Source organism: Danio rerio, chromosome 18 (assembly GCF_049306965.1).
Source record: "Danio rerio strain Tuebingen ecotype United States chromosome 18, GRCz12tu, whole genome shotgun sequence".
Lineage (NCBI taxonomy): Eukaryota > Metazoa > Chordata > Actinopteri > Cypriniformes > Danionidae > Danio > Danio rerio.
The window spans coordinates 11,123,104-11,139,031 of record NC_133193.1 but is presented as its reverse complement, the minus strand read 5'-3'; the positions used below and the strand labels follow the sequence as shown (position 1 = coordinate 11,139,031).

The 15,928-nt window shown below is 38.7% G+C and overlaps 1 protein-coding gene across 9 annotated transcripts in view; it reads right to left on the bottom strand.

Annotated features, from left to right (window-relative positions):
* The window catches only part of LOC101882457 (voltage-dependent calcium channel subunit alpha-2/delta-1), a 229,543-nt gene that overhangs the window by 146,450 nt on the left and 67,165 nt on the right, over positions 1-15,928 (bottom strand). For all 9 annotated transcript variants that reach the window (XM_073930291.1, XM_073930290.1, XM_073930287.1 and 6 more), the window contains one exon: positions 4,002-4,061. In XM_073930291.1, the coding sequence (XP_073786392.1) occupies positions 4,002-4,061 (60 nt within the window). The remainder of the gene's footprint in view (positions 1-4,001; positions 4,062-15,928) is intronic.

Genomic DNA, 15,928 nt, shown 5'->3' with positions numbered 1-15,928 from the left:
AGGGCTCGGAAATAAAGTTTCTTATTTATTTATTTATTCATTCATTCATTCATTCATTCTTTTCTGCTTCACCAATCCCGTCACCAATCTGGGGTTGCCAGAGTGGAATGAACTGCCAACTTATCCAGCACATGTTTTACACTGCAGATGCTCTGGGAAACATCCATACACACTTATTCACACTCATACACTACAGACAATTTAGCTTCAGCCGAGCCAGCTCACCTGTACCACATGTCTTTAGACTGTGGGGGAAACTGGAGCACCCAGAGGAAACCCACGCAAATGCAGGAAGAACTTGCAAACTCCACACAGAAACGCCAACTGACCCAGCAAAAGCCTTAAACCAGCGACCTTCTTGCTGTGAGGCGAAAGGCACTACCTTTAGTGCCACATCTTATTTATTTATTTACTTACTTTTAAAATTGTATTTAATGATATTTATTTAAATATTTCATTTAAATAATTATATTTACATATGTTTAATATTTATTTCATCTAAATATTAATTTTAATATTAATGATTTATTTTAGCTATTTTCAAAATGTAAACTAGAATTCGTATTTCAAAACACCCTACATTAGACTGAAACATACGTTTAACTGTAGTGAAGTACACTACAGTAGTTCTAATTTATGTAACACCTAATATGGGGTTGAAACTTGCGACCCTTTGGTTTACAGCCTAAACTTGTCTAGTATGCCTGTGATGTGTCCTCAGAAAAACCCATCCGTCATGCAGATCATACAGCGACCAGCATCACTACAGTGAGCCAAGCCCGCTCACAACACATGCTCCTCAAATCTGAACTGTGATGCATTTGCTCTGTGGCAAGTGTGAAACACATCAGGGGAAGCTAAAGAAAGCTTGATCGTGCAAGGATGTACAGCAAGTGGTCATGACAAATTTGCTGATGTTAAACCAAAGTGGCATTTTTAGGCATTCGCAGCATATGGTGTGTGTGTGCGCGGATGTACTCTATGCCTCTACAGTTAAAAAATAAATAAATCCACAGGAGTAATGCAGAATGTGTATCTGGTGAAATCAAATCTCCAGACATCTGCGGGGAGTGTGGGAAGTAAAATTAGACCCATTAGGCTGCAAAACATCCCTTAAATAAACACATACGCACGTCCAGAGTGGACAACTCTTCAGACATGATACAATGTATTATTATAAACCTGTGCATTAGTCGATTTATTTGTTATCATGTTAGGATTTAATTGAATGAATCTTGATTTAATTTAAGTGAATGAACAGGCACACCAAATCATTTAGCAGTGCAATAAAATTGAGGTATTAGGTACTTTAAAAGCATCTCCTTCTGGTGGTCTTCGTTTGGAATGATCTAATAAGAAATATGCATAATACTTCAGATTTTATTCCTGTGATCCAGCAAGTCATCAATGTCTTTCCATTTCTTTGGGAGGAGAGGGTCCTTGGCTGAATGTAGGTACAGGCTTTTTCTGATATTTTGATCTGATATTGCACAATAAGCTCATGCTATTTACATTAGAATGCAAAAGGTGACAAAAGAAAACAATATGGAGAGCTGCAGCTTTAGTGTCTGCTCTGATAGCTGCAAAACCGCCCCATGAACAAGTCTGTGGTACAATCTAGACTGGTAAGAGAACATTGTGCTATTTTGCATTGCGTTTTCACCTCAGAATGCAATGTTAATATTCAATCTGGCTAAGAACACATCTTGTAATGTTTAAGAGATAGGTCAGAGAGCAGGTAATCTGTTCAGCCGCTGTTTTATTCAACCGTGTCATTAGGAAGGTTAGGTAGTTTATCTTTCATATTTTTAGGGTCAGTATTTTAATTAGTGTGCTGGCAGCATACTGATAAACAGTTGCATCATGAAGCCCTCTTGAAAACAAGTCTACACCATAAAAACAGCCAGACACACACTAAACAGACATCCTTGGTTGTCATTGTTTTTGTGTTGAAATATGTTTTTCAATGTGTCAATTTAAGAATAGCAAAAGTGTACTGAGATCTGTGCATTTATATTCTACCCGAGTGGCAAGAATGTATATCATGTAAACAATATCCAATAAATGTGTAATGCATGGTAGAGTAGATTTAATTACAATAGATGAAAAAATACAAATTTGTTATTTGCATCACATAGGTTCACACATGTGAAATGTGTATTTATATAGACCATATTTGACCGTACACCCAAAGTGCTTCACAATCAAAAAGTGGTGGGTCTCTCCATACCACCACCATTATGGAAGCATCCACTTGCATGATGTGACAACAGCCACAGGACAACACCGCCAGTGTGCTCCCCACACACCAGCTATAGGTGGAGTGGAGAGACAGTGATAGAGCCAATTATGTGGATAGGGATGACTGAGAGGCCATGATAGAAGGCCAATGGAGGGAATTTGGCCAGAACATCAGGGTTTAGGGATGGGTACCGAAACTCTGTACTTGATCTGTATCGGTGCTACACTATAAAAGACAGAAGTATCTATAAGCTCTGACGTTAACGGTTCTGCTATCGGTACTGGAAAATTATTGCTGAATAAACATTACTTACAGTAGTATAATTTAACTGAACAACTTCTTCAAATTTGTGATATTTGATATTCGTCTCCACATTTGGCAATCTCACATGAGAAATGCTCGTGTTTCTGGCGAGCACGTATAATATAAAAGTCTTTGCAGTTCTAGGCTGTGCGTGTGCACTCAACGGAGCTTACACAGCTCGTAAACTTGCGGAGTGAACCATTTGCACACAACGCCTTGTGTTTTCTAGTATAAGCGGAAATGCAAGTAATCTGGCTAAGTGAAAGTATCTTTCAAAAGTGCATTAACTGCAATGCAAAGTTTTTACTGCCTAGCTACTAACAGTAACTTTACATAATCCACATCGTTATGCTAGCAGTCAATCACCCAAATTAATATATTAATAGTTAAATAAACACACACATTCTGTTAGAATGAAAACAGAATTTTATGCAGTAGCCCAAATAACTCTCAAACATTAAAATGCTTTTACTTCAGCTGTATTTACAAATATAGCCTATGATGAATAGCCTAATAATAAACTATGCTTATTAAGAATTATTTTTACATTGCAATATGCCCCAAAAAACACACTGTTAACTCCCAAAACAATGTTAACTCATTTGTGTGAATGTGTTACGAAAAATCCTAAACATTATCTCATTTTACTGCATTTTGCAACTCAAAAAGGGTATTTTCAACTGCAGGGAGCACAATTAACCAAGAAAGATGTTGATTTTTCTCCAAAAGAACAGTTAAAAACTGAGAATAAATATATATATGTTGTTCAATTATTGGTTTCGTTTAATTTTACAATAAAAATGGAATAATAAAGTTGTTAATTCTGTTATATTAGTTTTTTTTTTTTTCATAGAAAACACAACAAAAGAGTACCTATACTCGTTACGAGAAGTGCCATGTGATTTTTAATGACCACAGAGAGTCAGGACCTTGAGACAATATAGTCTCCCTTTTACTTTACTGGGGCATTAGGATTCAAACAGACCGCAGGATGTGCGCTCCAGCTGGCCTCACTAACACCACTTCCAACAGCAACCTAGTTTTCCCATGTGGTCTCCAATCCAGGTACTGACCAGGCTCAGCCGTGCTTAGCTTCAGTATAGTGTTTGCTAAAACTCTGTTGTATATGCATCACACAGTAGTAAAGGTTGCCAATAAATAAAAAGCAGTGCATAATTTAGCGTAAACCCCACAAACTGTACCTTGAAAATAAGCCATATACCAAAATATTGTGACCAGAAACTGGATAATTTTAACCCAAACACACGCAAAATTATGCATGATTTAATTCACCCCTATACACCGTTAAATGTGTTTCTCACTCCTGTAACTTGACAGTAAGTGGATAACATGTAAAGCCAACTGGCTGTGAAAGAAAATCTGATAGGATGTAATATAATATACATGTCTAGCCCTTTGTAAACTTTCAGCATGCACGTGTCGCAGAAGTACTTACTGCAAATTCATCTTTCCATTGATGCTCCATTTGGAAATTCTCTGCTGCGGTTGCCAAAGTCTATGAAAACAACAACAAAGAAATCATATAATTAGTTACACATTCATTAAAATATCAGTGATCAAGGAAAGTCATATAATGAGATATCTGGATTTATATAGTAGCATTTGTTATAAATGATGTATCTGTGCACTTCATTGTTTTGTAAAAATTAATTTGCTTTCTAAATCTTTTATCAAATACCATAACCTTCCCTGCCTCCTCGAAATGATTACATGGTCACATGGAATGCCTTTCAGGAGGGGCTATCGCGATGTGTCTTGTTTCTGTCCTGCTTTCCTCCTTCATTTTGTTATCAATGCTGATCTTCTAATAATCCAATTAGTTCCCAAAATACAAAATCATGCACTACCCTACTTTTTTTATTTTTTATTTCAGAACCAGATGTATGTCAAAATAGGGAGAAAAAAAGAACAATCTTAACTTCTGTTTCATGGTGACTTTAAATATACCATTGACTGCAGTTTTCCAAGTGTATCTGTCTGCGGACTGCAAGACAGGGGCGTACTATGAAGGTGTGTAACTTGTAGTAAGTTAGAGGTGTAGATTTCACAAAGAGATGTTGTTGGCAAGATGGCGGAAATACTTAACAGAGAACAATTTAACCAAATGTTTTCATGAGGTTTCTCCAAATTTATCTACAATCAATTCATTTGATATATTATTATATTCATTCATTTAGCCTAGTCAGCGTTGGCCTCTGTGGTTGCAAATAACAGTACAATGGTGAGCGCCTCAAGTATGAAAGCCTCCGTTAATAACTGTGATGGTAAGGTTTAGGGTTGGGTAAGGTTTAGACGTTAATAACTGTGATGGTTGGGTTAAGGTTTGGGGAAGGTGTAGACGTTAATAACTGCGATGGATGGGTTTAGGGTTGGGGAAGGTGTAGACGGTAATAACTGTGATGGTTGGGTCTAGGTTTAGGGAAGGTTTAGATGTTAATAAATGTGATGGTTGGGTTTAGGTTTGGGGTAGGTTTCGACGTTAATAACTGTAATGGTTAGGTTTAGGTTGTGGTATGTATAGACGTTAATAACTATGATGGTTGGGTTTAGGGTTGGGGAAGGTGTAGACATTAATAACAGTGATGGTTGGGTTTAGGGTTAGGGAAGGTTTAGACTTTAATAACTGTGATGGTTGGGTTTAGGGTTAGGGAAGGTTTAGACTTTAATAACTGTGATGGTTGGTTAAGGTTTGGGGAAGGTTTAGACGTTAATAACTGTGATGGTTGGGTTTAGGGTTATGGTAGGTATAGAAGTTAATAACTGTAATGGTTGGGATGGGTGTAGATGGTAATAACTGTGATGGTTGGGTTTAGGTTTAGGGAAGGTTTAGACGTTAATAAATGTGATGGTTGGGTTTAGGTTTGGGGTAGGTATCGACGTTAATAACTGTAATGGTTAGGTTTAGGTTGTGGTATGTATAGACTTTAATAACTATGATGGTTGGGTTTAGGGTTGGGGAAGGTGTAGACATTAATAACAGTGATGGTTGGGTTTAGGGTTAGGGAAGGTTTAGACTTTAATAACTGTGATGGTTGGTTAAGGTTTGGGGAAGGTTTAGACGTTAATAACTGTGATGGTTGGGTTTAGGGTTATGGTAGGTATAGAAGTTAATAACTGTAATGGTTGGGATGGGTGTAGATGGTAATAACTGTGATGGTTGGGTTTAGGTTTAGGGAAGGTTTAGACGTTAATAAATGTGATGGTTGGGTTTAGGTTTGGGGTAGGTATCGACGTTAATAACTGTAATGGTTAGATTTAGGTTGTGGTATGTATAGACGTTAATAACTATGATGGTTGGGTTTAGGGTTGGGGAAGGTGTAGACATTAATAACAGTGATGGTTGGGTTTAGGGTTAGGGAAGGTTTAGACTTTAATAACTGTGATGGTTGGTTAAGGTTTGGGGAAGGTTTAGACGTTAATAACTGTGATGGTTGGTTAAGGTTTGGGGAAGGTTTAGACGTTAATAACTGTGATGGTTGGGTTTAGGGTTATGGTAGGTATAGAAGTTAATAACTGTAATGGTTGGGATGGGTGTAGATGGTAATAACTGTGATGGTTGGGTTTAGGTTTAGGGAAGGTTTAGACGTTAATAAATGTGATGGTTGGGTTTAGGTTTGGGGTAGGTATCGACGTTAATAACTGTAATGATTAGGTTTAGGTTGTGGTATGTATAGACGTTAATAACTATGATGGTTGGGTTTAGGGTTGGGGAAGGTGTAGACATTAATAACTGTGATGGTTGGGTTTATGTTTGGGAAAGGTTTAGATGTTAATAAATATAATGGTTGGGTTAAGGGTTGGGGTATGTGTAGACATTATTAACTGTGATGGTTGGGTTTAGGTTTGAGGAAGGTTTAGACATTAATAACACTGATTGTTGGGTTTAGGGTTGTGGTAGGTATAGAAGTTAATAACTGTAATGGTTGGGTTTAGGTTTGGTAGGTATAGACGGTAATAACTGTGATGGTTGGGTTTAGGTTTGGGGAAGGTTTAGACGGTAATAAATGTAATGGTTGGGTTTAGGTTTGGGGTTGGTATCGACGTTAATAACAGTAATGGTTGGGTTTAGGGTTGTGGTAGGTATAGACGGTAACAACTGTGATGGTTGGGTTTTGGTTTGGGAAAGGTTTAGACGTTAATAACACTGATGGTTGGGTTTAGGGTTGTGGTAGGTATAGAAGTTAATAACTGTGATGGTTGGGTTTAGGTTGTGGTAGGTATAGACGGTAATAACTGTGATGGTTGGGTTTAGGGTTGGGGAAGGTTTAGACGTTAATAAATGTGATGGATCGATGTTAATAACTGTAATGGTTGGGTTTAGGGTTGTGGTAGGTATAGACTAATAACTTAGCTTAGATGTGGAGTAGGCGTAGATGTTAATAACTGATGTACGCCATCTTGTCGACAACATAGTTTTGACATTTGTCTCCATAACTTCAATTTACACCTCTAGCATATACACATTTTGCTCCATCATGTTACCCTACAGCTATTTGTACAATACTGAATAAATACCAAAAAACAACGGTTTCTATGATTTGTTATTTAATACGTTTGCCTCATCTGCATATGGACAACATTTCTGGCATAGTCAGCAATAGTAATGATGATATCTGGGTATACTGGATTGGTAATTTTAAGACTTATTTATTTATTGTTTAGTACATTAGACAAAGGCTCAATTAATAGACTGATACATCAAGTCATGTCACCTTGATTTCTTTATCACTTTATATAATGCAGTTTGTTTTAAAGCAACTTTTCAAGGTTGAGCAGGTGTATAATATAAGTCAGATTTCACCACTGTAGAACATATTCATTATACTGTATCAAGCAGGCAGCATAACAGAGGTGTATTTCTATTCAGTTCAGGCATGAGTCAGTTCAATATGATTGTCACTGCTGAAGGACGATTGACTCAAGGGCAGCTCTAAGACTAAAATATCACACAGATATCCTCAAACATTGGATTAATCAAATAAAATGCATAACAGAAACTAATTTATAAGAGGTTAGATTTGCTGTTCCACCACTCAATGCATCATCTGAAATCCCACTAGCCAAATAGACAAGACAATACTGTTCTGGCAACCCTAAGGTAGCACCAAAAATATATGTGGGCAAGAGGTCTGACAGGATGGCGGGTTCTGTTTAAGAAAAGGGCAGAACAGAAGAAAATAGAAGGGAACATTCAGGTCTTTGTTCTGTCACCCGGAGCTCTCGGCAGCTCAACCCTCGCGCACACACTCTCACACACCTACACACGGAGACGGAGATTCTTCCCTGAAGGAAACGCTACTGTAACATGGTGTGACATTTCCAGAACAAAGACTGAGTTCTCGCTCTCTGACACATATAGTTTTTCGGAATATACTGTATGTTGAGATTTTTTTACAACAGAATGAATTCTACCACTATAGTCAGCTATACATGACCACGAATAACCTAAAATGTCGATGTATAACTTAAGAGATAAAATATCACTCTAAGTAGAGGGTAAACTAGCATTTTTGAGATTTATTTGTAACTTTTTATCTACATTTTTTACATTATGACAGAAGCAACTGTCAAATGTGGTGTCACAAAATTGCCTACATAGCAATATTTTAATGATGTCCAACCAAAGACTATAGAATACACAAGACGCGTAACTCGTTTAGCTTTGAATGGGAAAAAGTGTAAAGTCAATATAATAATAATAATAATAATAATAATAATAATAATAATAATAATAATAATAATAATAATAATAATAATAATACATTATTCCTATATAGGCACCTTTCAAACCACTTAAGAACACCTTACAATTTGTCAAAGGCACATTAAAAAAAAACAAGATAGAAGAATAATAAACATAATATTAAACTAGAGAAACATTAAAAGCAACCCTGAACAGAAAGGTTTGAACCTGAGATTTAAAAATGGAGATAGAGTCCACCTGACGAATATCTAACGGCAGGGAATTCCGTAACTGTGGTGCTATGCAGCCAAAAGCCCTGCCACCAAATGATTTCCTCTAAAAATTTGGAACTGATAACAGTTCAGCTGCAGAAGATCACAGTGAGCGCCGAGGAGAGTACCAGTGAAGAAGATCAGAGAGGTAATCGGGTGCAAGGTTGTGAAGAGCTTTGTACTGTAAGTTAATAGAAGAATTTTACATTGTACACGATAAAAATTGTACAGGAAACCAATGCAAGTGAAAGAGAATAGGGGTTATGTGTTCAGAAGCACGCGAGCGGGTGACTACCCTAGCTCAATAAAGCCATCACTGCTCTGAAATCCAAACCTTCCTCCAGAACTTCGTATAATTGTGCATTGACCCACTTTTGAACCCCAAAAAGTTGTGTAATTTTATAAGACGGCCCAATGTGGGCCAGCAAGGTGGGTTGCAGAAGCTAACGATCGCAAATTCGAATGCAACTCACATCAGTCAGCACAGCTTCATCAAAAACATGTACAACAATGGCAGCCCTCATCAGAAAAAAACAACAACAAAAAAAAACATTCACATCAAGCTTTCTATCCAGACACTATAGATGCTGTTCTTTATAAACAGACGGGCATTCGCACACATTATTAGACTCTCCAGAGCTGGAAGTCTGGGCTGAGATCCAGCAGTCTCTGCACCTCCTCTGCACAGTCTGGGAGAAACTAAAAATACACTGTTTCACACTCCGGCACGTACACATTTACACATGCGCCCGGCGCTTGTTATGCAGAAGATGTGCGAGTACACGTTCAGACTAACCTTACTCCTAAAATATGGCAGCAAAATCAGAGAAATGCAAAACAGCAAGTCACTCATCCTCGTACAAACGGACTACAATTATAACCCACTGCGAGTGTGGCAACAAGTCGATAAAGATCCACACGCCAATCGACGGCTTCCTGCTGCCATAACAACCATTTCCAGGAGAGACTCATTAGTGGCCTGCGGTCATTAGAGGTCCTCCAAGAGTAAAGGTTTGTGGGGGTTCATAATGGAAACTAAGACTCAAGTATTTCTACCGCTCATTATAAAGAATAATCAATTACGTACAATAGGGATAATGAAAGACAGAAGGTGAGGGTTCCGTTCATTCAGATATTCCTGGTAGGCAGGCAGAGGTTGGGGAGTTGAACTGACATGAACTCTAATTTCTGTAGCCACTCAGCAAGAAGACATTCCCGTAAGATGACATCCAGGAAATGTAATGAGTGCAAAAACCACAGGAGATACCCATTACCACTGCTAACATGCAAATGCTATTTACAATTGACATTAATAAAGGAGGGGGTAAAAATGAGAAAAAAAAAACGATTTTTAATAACATTTTAAATGTCATTTGCTATCATTTTTGCTCAGTTTAATGGGTCCAAAACAGATATTGCATCCAAAATAGATGAGAGAATCACACGTGCTGTCATTCATCGCATAACATGCAGAAATATTACTCTTTAGCTACTACCGGTAATTGATAAATCATAATATTTTGGAGCCAATATATAGGCTAATAAACACAAAACATTTTTCTTCACTTGTGCGCTTGTCAATTCTTCAAGTTTATGGTTATATCACCCTACAGCCAAAGACCGGTTACTCACTGAAGTTAAGCAGGGCTGAGTCTGGTCAGTATCTGGATGGGAGACCACATGGGAAAGCTAGGTTGCTGTTGGAAGTGATGTTAGTGAGGCCAGCAGGGGGTGCTCAACCTGCAGTTTAATGCAGTCCTAATGCCCCAGTAAAGTGAAGAAGACACTATACTATCAGTGAGTGCCATCTTTTGGATGAGATGTTAAAACTGAGGTACGGACTCTCTGTGGTGGTTAAAAAAAATCCTATGGCACTTCTTGTAAAGAGTAGGGATGTAACCCCAGTGCCCAGGCCAAATTCCCTTCATCGGCCCTTACCCATGATGGCATCCCAATCCACTCTATCAGTAGCGGGTGTGTTGTGAGCGCACTGGCGTCATTCTCCTGTGGCTGCTGTCGCATCATCCAAGTGGATGCTGCACACTGGTGGTGGAGTCCACCCTCAAGACTGTAAAGCACTTTGTGTGTATGGCCATACACAATAAACGTGCTAAATGAAATACATACATATATGCATGCATACATTATTGTTGTCTTCAGTAGTGCTGTTGTTGTTTCATGCATCACTTTTCTCATTAAGAAACATTCATTCATTCATTTCCTTCGGCTTAGTCTGTTTATTCATCAGGGGGTTCCCCTAGTGGAAAGAACTGCCAACTTGTCAAGCATATGTTTTACACAGCGGATATACCGGGTCTCAGTACCGGGAAACATCCATACATCTCATTCACACACATACACTAAAGCCAAAATAGTTTATTTAATTCACCTATACCTGCATGTCTTTGAACTGTGAGGAAAATTGGAGCACCCATGCAAAAACACAGGGAGAGCATGCAAACTCCACAGAGAAATGCTAACTGACCCAGCCGGGACTTGAACCAGCAAACTTCTTACTGTGAGGCGACAGTGCTAACCACTGAGCCACTGTGTGACTTAGAAACAAACAAAACAAAAAATGACATACTTGTGCAAGCAGTACATACTGGTGGCATAGGGTTTCGGTAATATAACTTAATATAAACAAAACAAATGATTTATGTATGAAATAAATAAATAAATAAATAAATAACCCCCCTTACAGATGTCATGAAGGATAATATTAGCTATATGCACCAAAATCCTTTTTTTGTACCAGGCTGTAATCACCTTTTTTCTTCTGTAAATTTGGCCAGTTTAACATTGGGTCATTAGAAATGTGCTCAATTTTGGAGCCAAGCCAAGCAGAATTTTAATGAACTGCAGTTTCAGTTACTTCCGTATTAGCTTCACAAGGGAGAGCAGAATGTTGCCGCTTGATTTATACATATTAACGACTTTCACACTGAAATAAAACCACGTCTTCCTTTTACAATGGGAAGTTCATGCACATCCACATCTGAAATCACTAGCATATTTACATTAATGGCATAGACAGGCTTGTGAATATTTTTTGTAAGTTTGTGCTATTTGGCCATTTATACATGCAATGATTTTATGTATGTGCATGTGTGGTTGTGGGTATATATATGCAAGGATCGAGTTTATTTGTATAACCGAGTGTATGTGGATGTATGCATGCATCAAGTTTATATACAAGATTTAGATATTGTTTAGGACATCCAATAGTATTGGGGTATATGCACATATTTTTATGCATGTATTGACAAGCAAAGTTTGATTTAAATCTTACATTGCACCTCATAACAAGCCCCGACTTTTCATGGATACACATAAGAAGGACACGTAAACCGTACATACAATGAGCAAACGTGGCCCAGAAACATATTTGAGATGGTCATAAATTGTACATGGGGGATCCCGAGGCATTCCCAGGCCAGCCAGGATACATAGCTCATTCAGTGTGTCCTGGGCCTTCACCGAGGTCTTCTCCCAGTGGGACATGCCTGGAACACCTCCCTAGGTAGGCGTCCTGGAGGCATCCAAAACAGATGCCCAAGCCACCTCAGCTGACTTCTCTCAATGTGGAGGAGCAGTGGCTCTACTCTGAGCTCCTCCCGGGTGACAGAGCTCCTCACCCTGTCTATCGGGATGCGCCCTGCCACCCTGCGAAGGAAACTCATTTCGGCTGCTTGCATCCGAGATCTTGTCCTTTCGGTCCTGCTACTCCTGAACTACTGCTGCCACTGCACCGATCTGCCTGTCAATGCCGTGGTCCATCCTTCCCTCACTCGTAAACAAAACCCCAAGATACTTGAACTTCTCCACCTGGGGTAAGGACGTTCTTCCAACCTGGAGATGGCAAACCACCTTTTTCCGGTGGAGCACCATATTCTCGGACTTGGAGGGGCTGATTCTCATCCCAGCCGCGTCACACTCGGTAGCAAACCGCCCTAGTGCATGCTGAAAGTCCATGTTCGAGGAACCCAACAGAACAACATCGTCTGCAAATAACAGAGATGAAATCCTGAGATCCCCAAACTGGACCCCCCCTCCAGCTCAAGGCAGCGCTTTGAAATTCTGTCCATAAAAAAATGAAGAGAATTGGTGACAAGGGACAGCATGCACTGGAAACAAGTTCCAAGTTCCAAACTCCTACTCAGCCCTTAACAAACCCCTGACCCCATAATCCCCAAGCACCCTCCACAGAATGACACGAGGAACATGAACAGTGGCCTTCTTCAAGTCCACAAAACCCATGTGGACCGGTTGAGCATACTCCCATTAACCCTCGAGTACCCTGGTGAGGGTATAGAGCTGGTCCAGTGTACCACAGCCCGGAAGAAAAAAAACTGCATTGTTCCTCCTGGATCCAGGTTCAACCATCGACCGGATCCTCCTGTCCAGTGACCTGACATAGACTTTCCCAGGGAGGCTGAGAAGTATGATCCCCCTATAGTTGGAGCACACTCTCTGGTCCCCTTTCTTAAAAATGGGAACCACCACCCCAGTTGCCCAGTCCAGAGGTACTGTCCCCGACCTCCATGCGACATTGTAGAGACGTGTCAGCCAAGACAGCACAATATCCAGTGACCTAAGATACACAGGGTGAATCTCATCCATCCCAGCTGCTTTTCCCCTGCGGAGTCTAATGGGAAAACAAAAACTGCAAGAAGATGTAATGCTGGTTATGTATTTTTCAGGTTCCCAAAAAATGTAGCCATGGCCACATATCTCCAATAAGCCCAAGTTGTTTGGCTAAACTGTATTTTTTATTTTCTAGTTGGTCTCAATTCAATATAAAAGCCCAAATGTTCATGACAATGGCTCTAGTGGCAAAGTATTACACATAGTTATGTGTCCGGTAAATCACAACCTTTGTGTGGAGGTGTGTCTAGAAATGACAGATCCAGTAATAAACTACAGCCCCGTCTGCTTGTTCATCCTCACGAGTTCACTCCCTTCCAATTCATCAAGCTGATTACAGTAACCACAGTGAAGTCAATAAACTCACAGGAGGTCCATCAATACCTTTACTTCACTTTAATCTCACCAGGCTGAAGAGAGAGCAAGAGAGTGATGAGAAAGATAAAAAAAGAACATTTAATTATGGACGGGTAAGTGTCAAGAAGTGCCTGGAATATCTAGTGGATCTCAAACAATGCATGAATATAATATTCCCATGTGGTAGAAATAAGTTAAAATAAACAAAGCATGTACGCAGAAATAAACTTTTATATGACAGAAATCATGTGGCTTGTTAAGCAGAGGTGTGCTATTAAGCTGGCTTTGATTTCCAATTGGAAAATGATAAAAGAGGTGAAAAATCCCCGACTTGCACTGAAGGAGGGAGCGAGTCATATCTTGAGAGGAAAAAAAAAATCCAAAACACAAGCATTAGCTTTTTTAACTAGAGCCAGTAAGTAACCACTTAACAACCACACTGAATGTCTAAGGAACCATATAGCAAAATACATCCAACCTCAATACACCTTAGTGTCGAAGCAAGTTTTGTTCAATGTTTTTTTTTTCTGAAATGTAATTGTAATATAAATACATTTTCTCTGCTTTTGTTCTGTTTTGCTTTCTTTCACAAATAGGCACATATGCAAATTAGAGATGCAATCAATATACAGTACATGATTAAAAACGTGCATGCAAAAATTATAATTACATACAGTTGAAGTCAGAATTATTAGCTCCCCTTTGACCTTTGATTTTATTTTTTTATTTTTTAAACATTTGCCAAATGATGTTTAACAGATTCAGGTAATTTTCACTGTGTGTGAGAAGAAATTTGTCTTGGGCAAAAAGGTGCTACAACGTTGCTCTAAGCGGACAATAAAATATGCAAAACAATCAAAACAAATAAGAACATACATTGTTTACAAATAACGACCATATATGAATAAAAAAAATAGGAAATACATAAAGCACCAAACACAGTCAGGTACTAATGTAATACACGTGCATTGTTCTTGGTAGAGTTCCACAGATTTATTGAGGTAAGAATAAGTGAAAGCTTCAATCTATTGGTTTTACACATTAGCGCCTTTTACGCACACAATGATACCAGTAAATATGTGGAAAATTTCCGGAATGACAAAAAATGCTGTTCACACAGGCAGGGGCGTTACAGATTTTTTTCTGGTAAAGAGCATTCACACATCCATTCGAAAATAGTGGTAAATTCTGACATCATTAACCAGAAATGAGCTCTAAACGGCTGCACTTGTATTTGTTAACATTTTACTACATTACATACTCTGTGGAGGGAGAGGTATTGTGAACAAATTTGATGAAAAACATTAAGAAAAACACTTTCGCATGTCGAGATGTACATAATATGTGTGTGCGTGCTGGCGCTCACCGTCTGCTTTACGTGCACACGCGTCAGAGCTTAAAGGTAAACAAACAACGGCTTATCATAAATATTCTATTAATATTTTTGCACAGTTGGCATTAAGAATGAACATAGAAATGTTTTCTGACTTACATTTAGGAGATAAACGTGTCTGAAAAAAAAATTCACCGGCTTTTATTCTCATAAATCGCGCAGACGTGGATGCGTCGGAGTATTATGATTGGCTAATGTAGACGTCTTATGTCAGCGTGTTGTATATGTGAACGTGTTCTTTCCGGCAATCTTCCTTCTGCGTGCACATAGCGCAGCAATCCGGCAAACCAGTAATGTTACAACTTCTCTTTCCAGAAAATAGCCGGAACGTATTTACTGGTATTTTCAAAAAGGGCCTTTTCTTGAGTCTTTTTCCTGATGGTAACAGCTGATATTCAACTTATTATTCCCGTACAAGCAGGCACAGCCATTTGAATCTCATTCACTACCATTTATTTCTAGACATTAAAATCTGCTCTTTGACATTGCAAAATGACATTTACGTATTATATTATTCTACTTTGTCTGTATAGTCATGCAAACACTTGTTTGTAGAGTAAGTATTTTCACAGTTTTCTTCTAATTATTATTCCTGGTTATTTCTCCCATAGGAAACTGAATTGGGAGTTCTAAAAAAATCACAAAAACAAGCGCACTACTGCATTAAAGAATAAGGTCAGCATAACATTTAAGAAATTCTTGAAACAATGCTAAACGTTAAATAAAACAATAAAAAAATGCAAAAATTAAAACTATGACAAACAATATAAATGTTGATTTGTCAACTAAATGATAAAGGTCAAAGTACCAAACTTAGGGTGCTTTCACATCTAGATTTTTGTTTCGGAACCTGTCTCGTTTGCCCAGTTAGCGCGGTTCGTTTGGCATATGTGAATCCAGCAATCGTGCTCGGACCCGCGCCAAAACAATCGTTCTGAGATCGCCTGAATGAGGTGGTCTCGGCTCGATTGAAACGAACTCTGGAGCGGATCGATTGTAGTGAGAAAGTG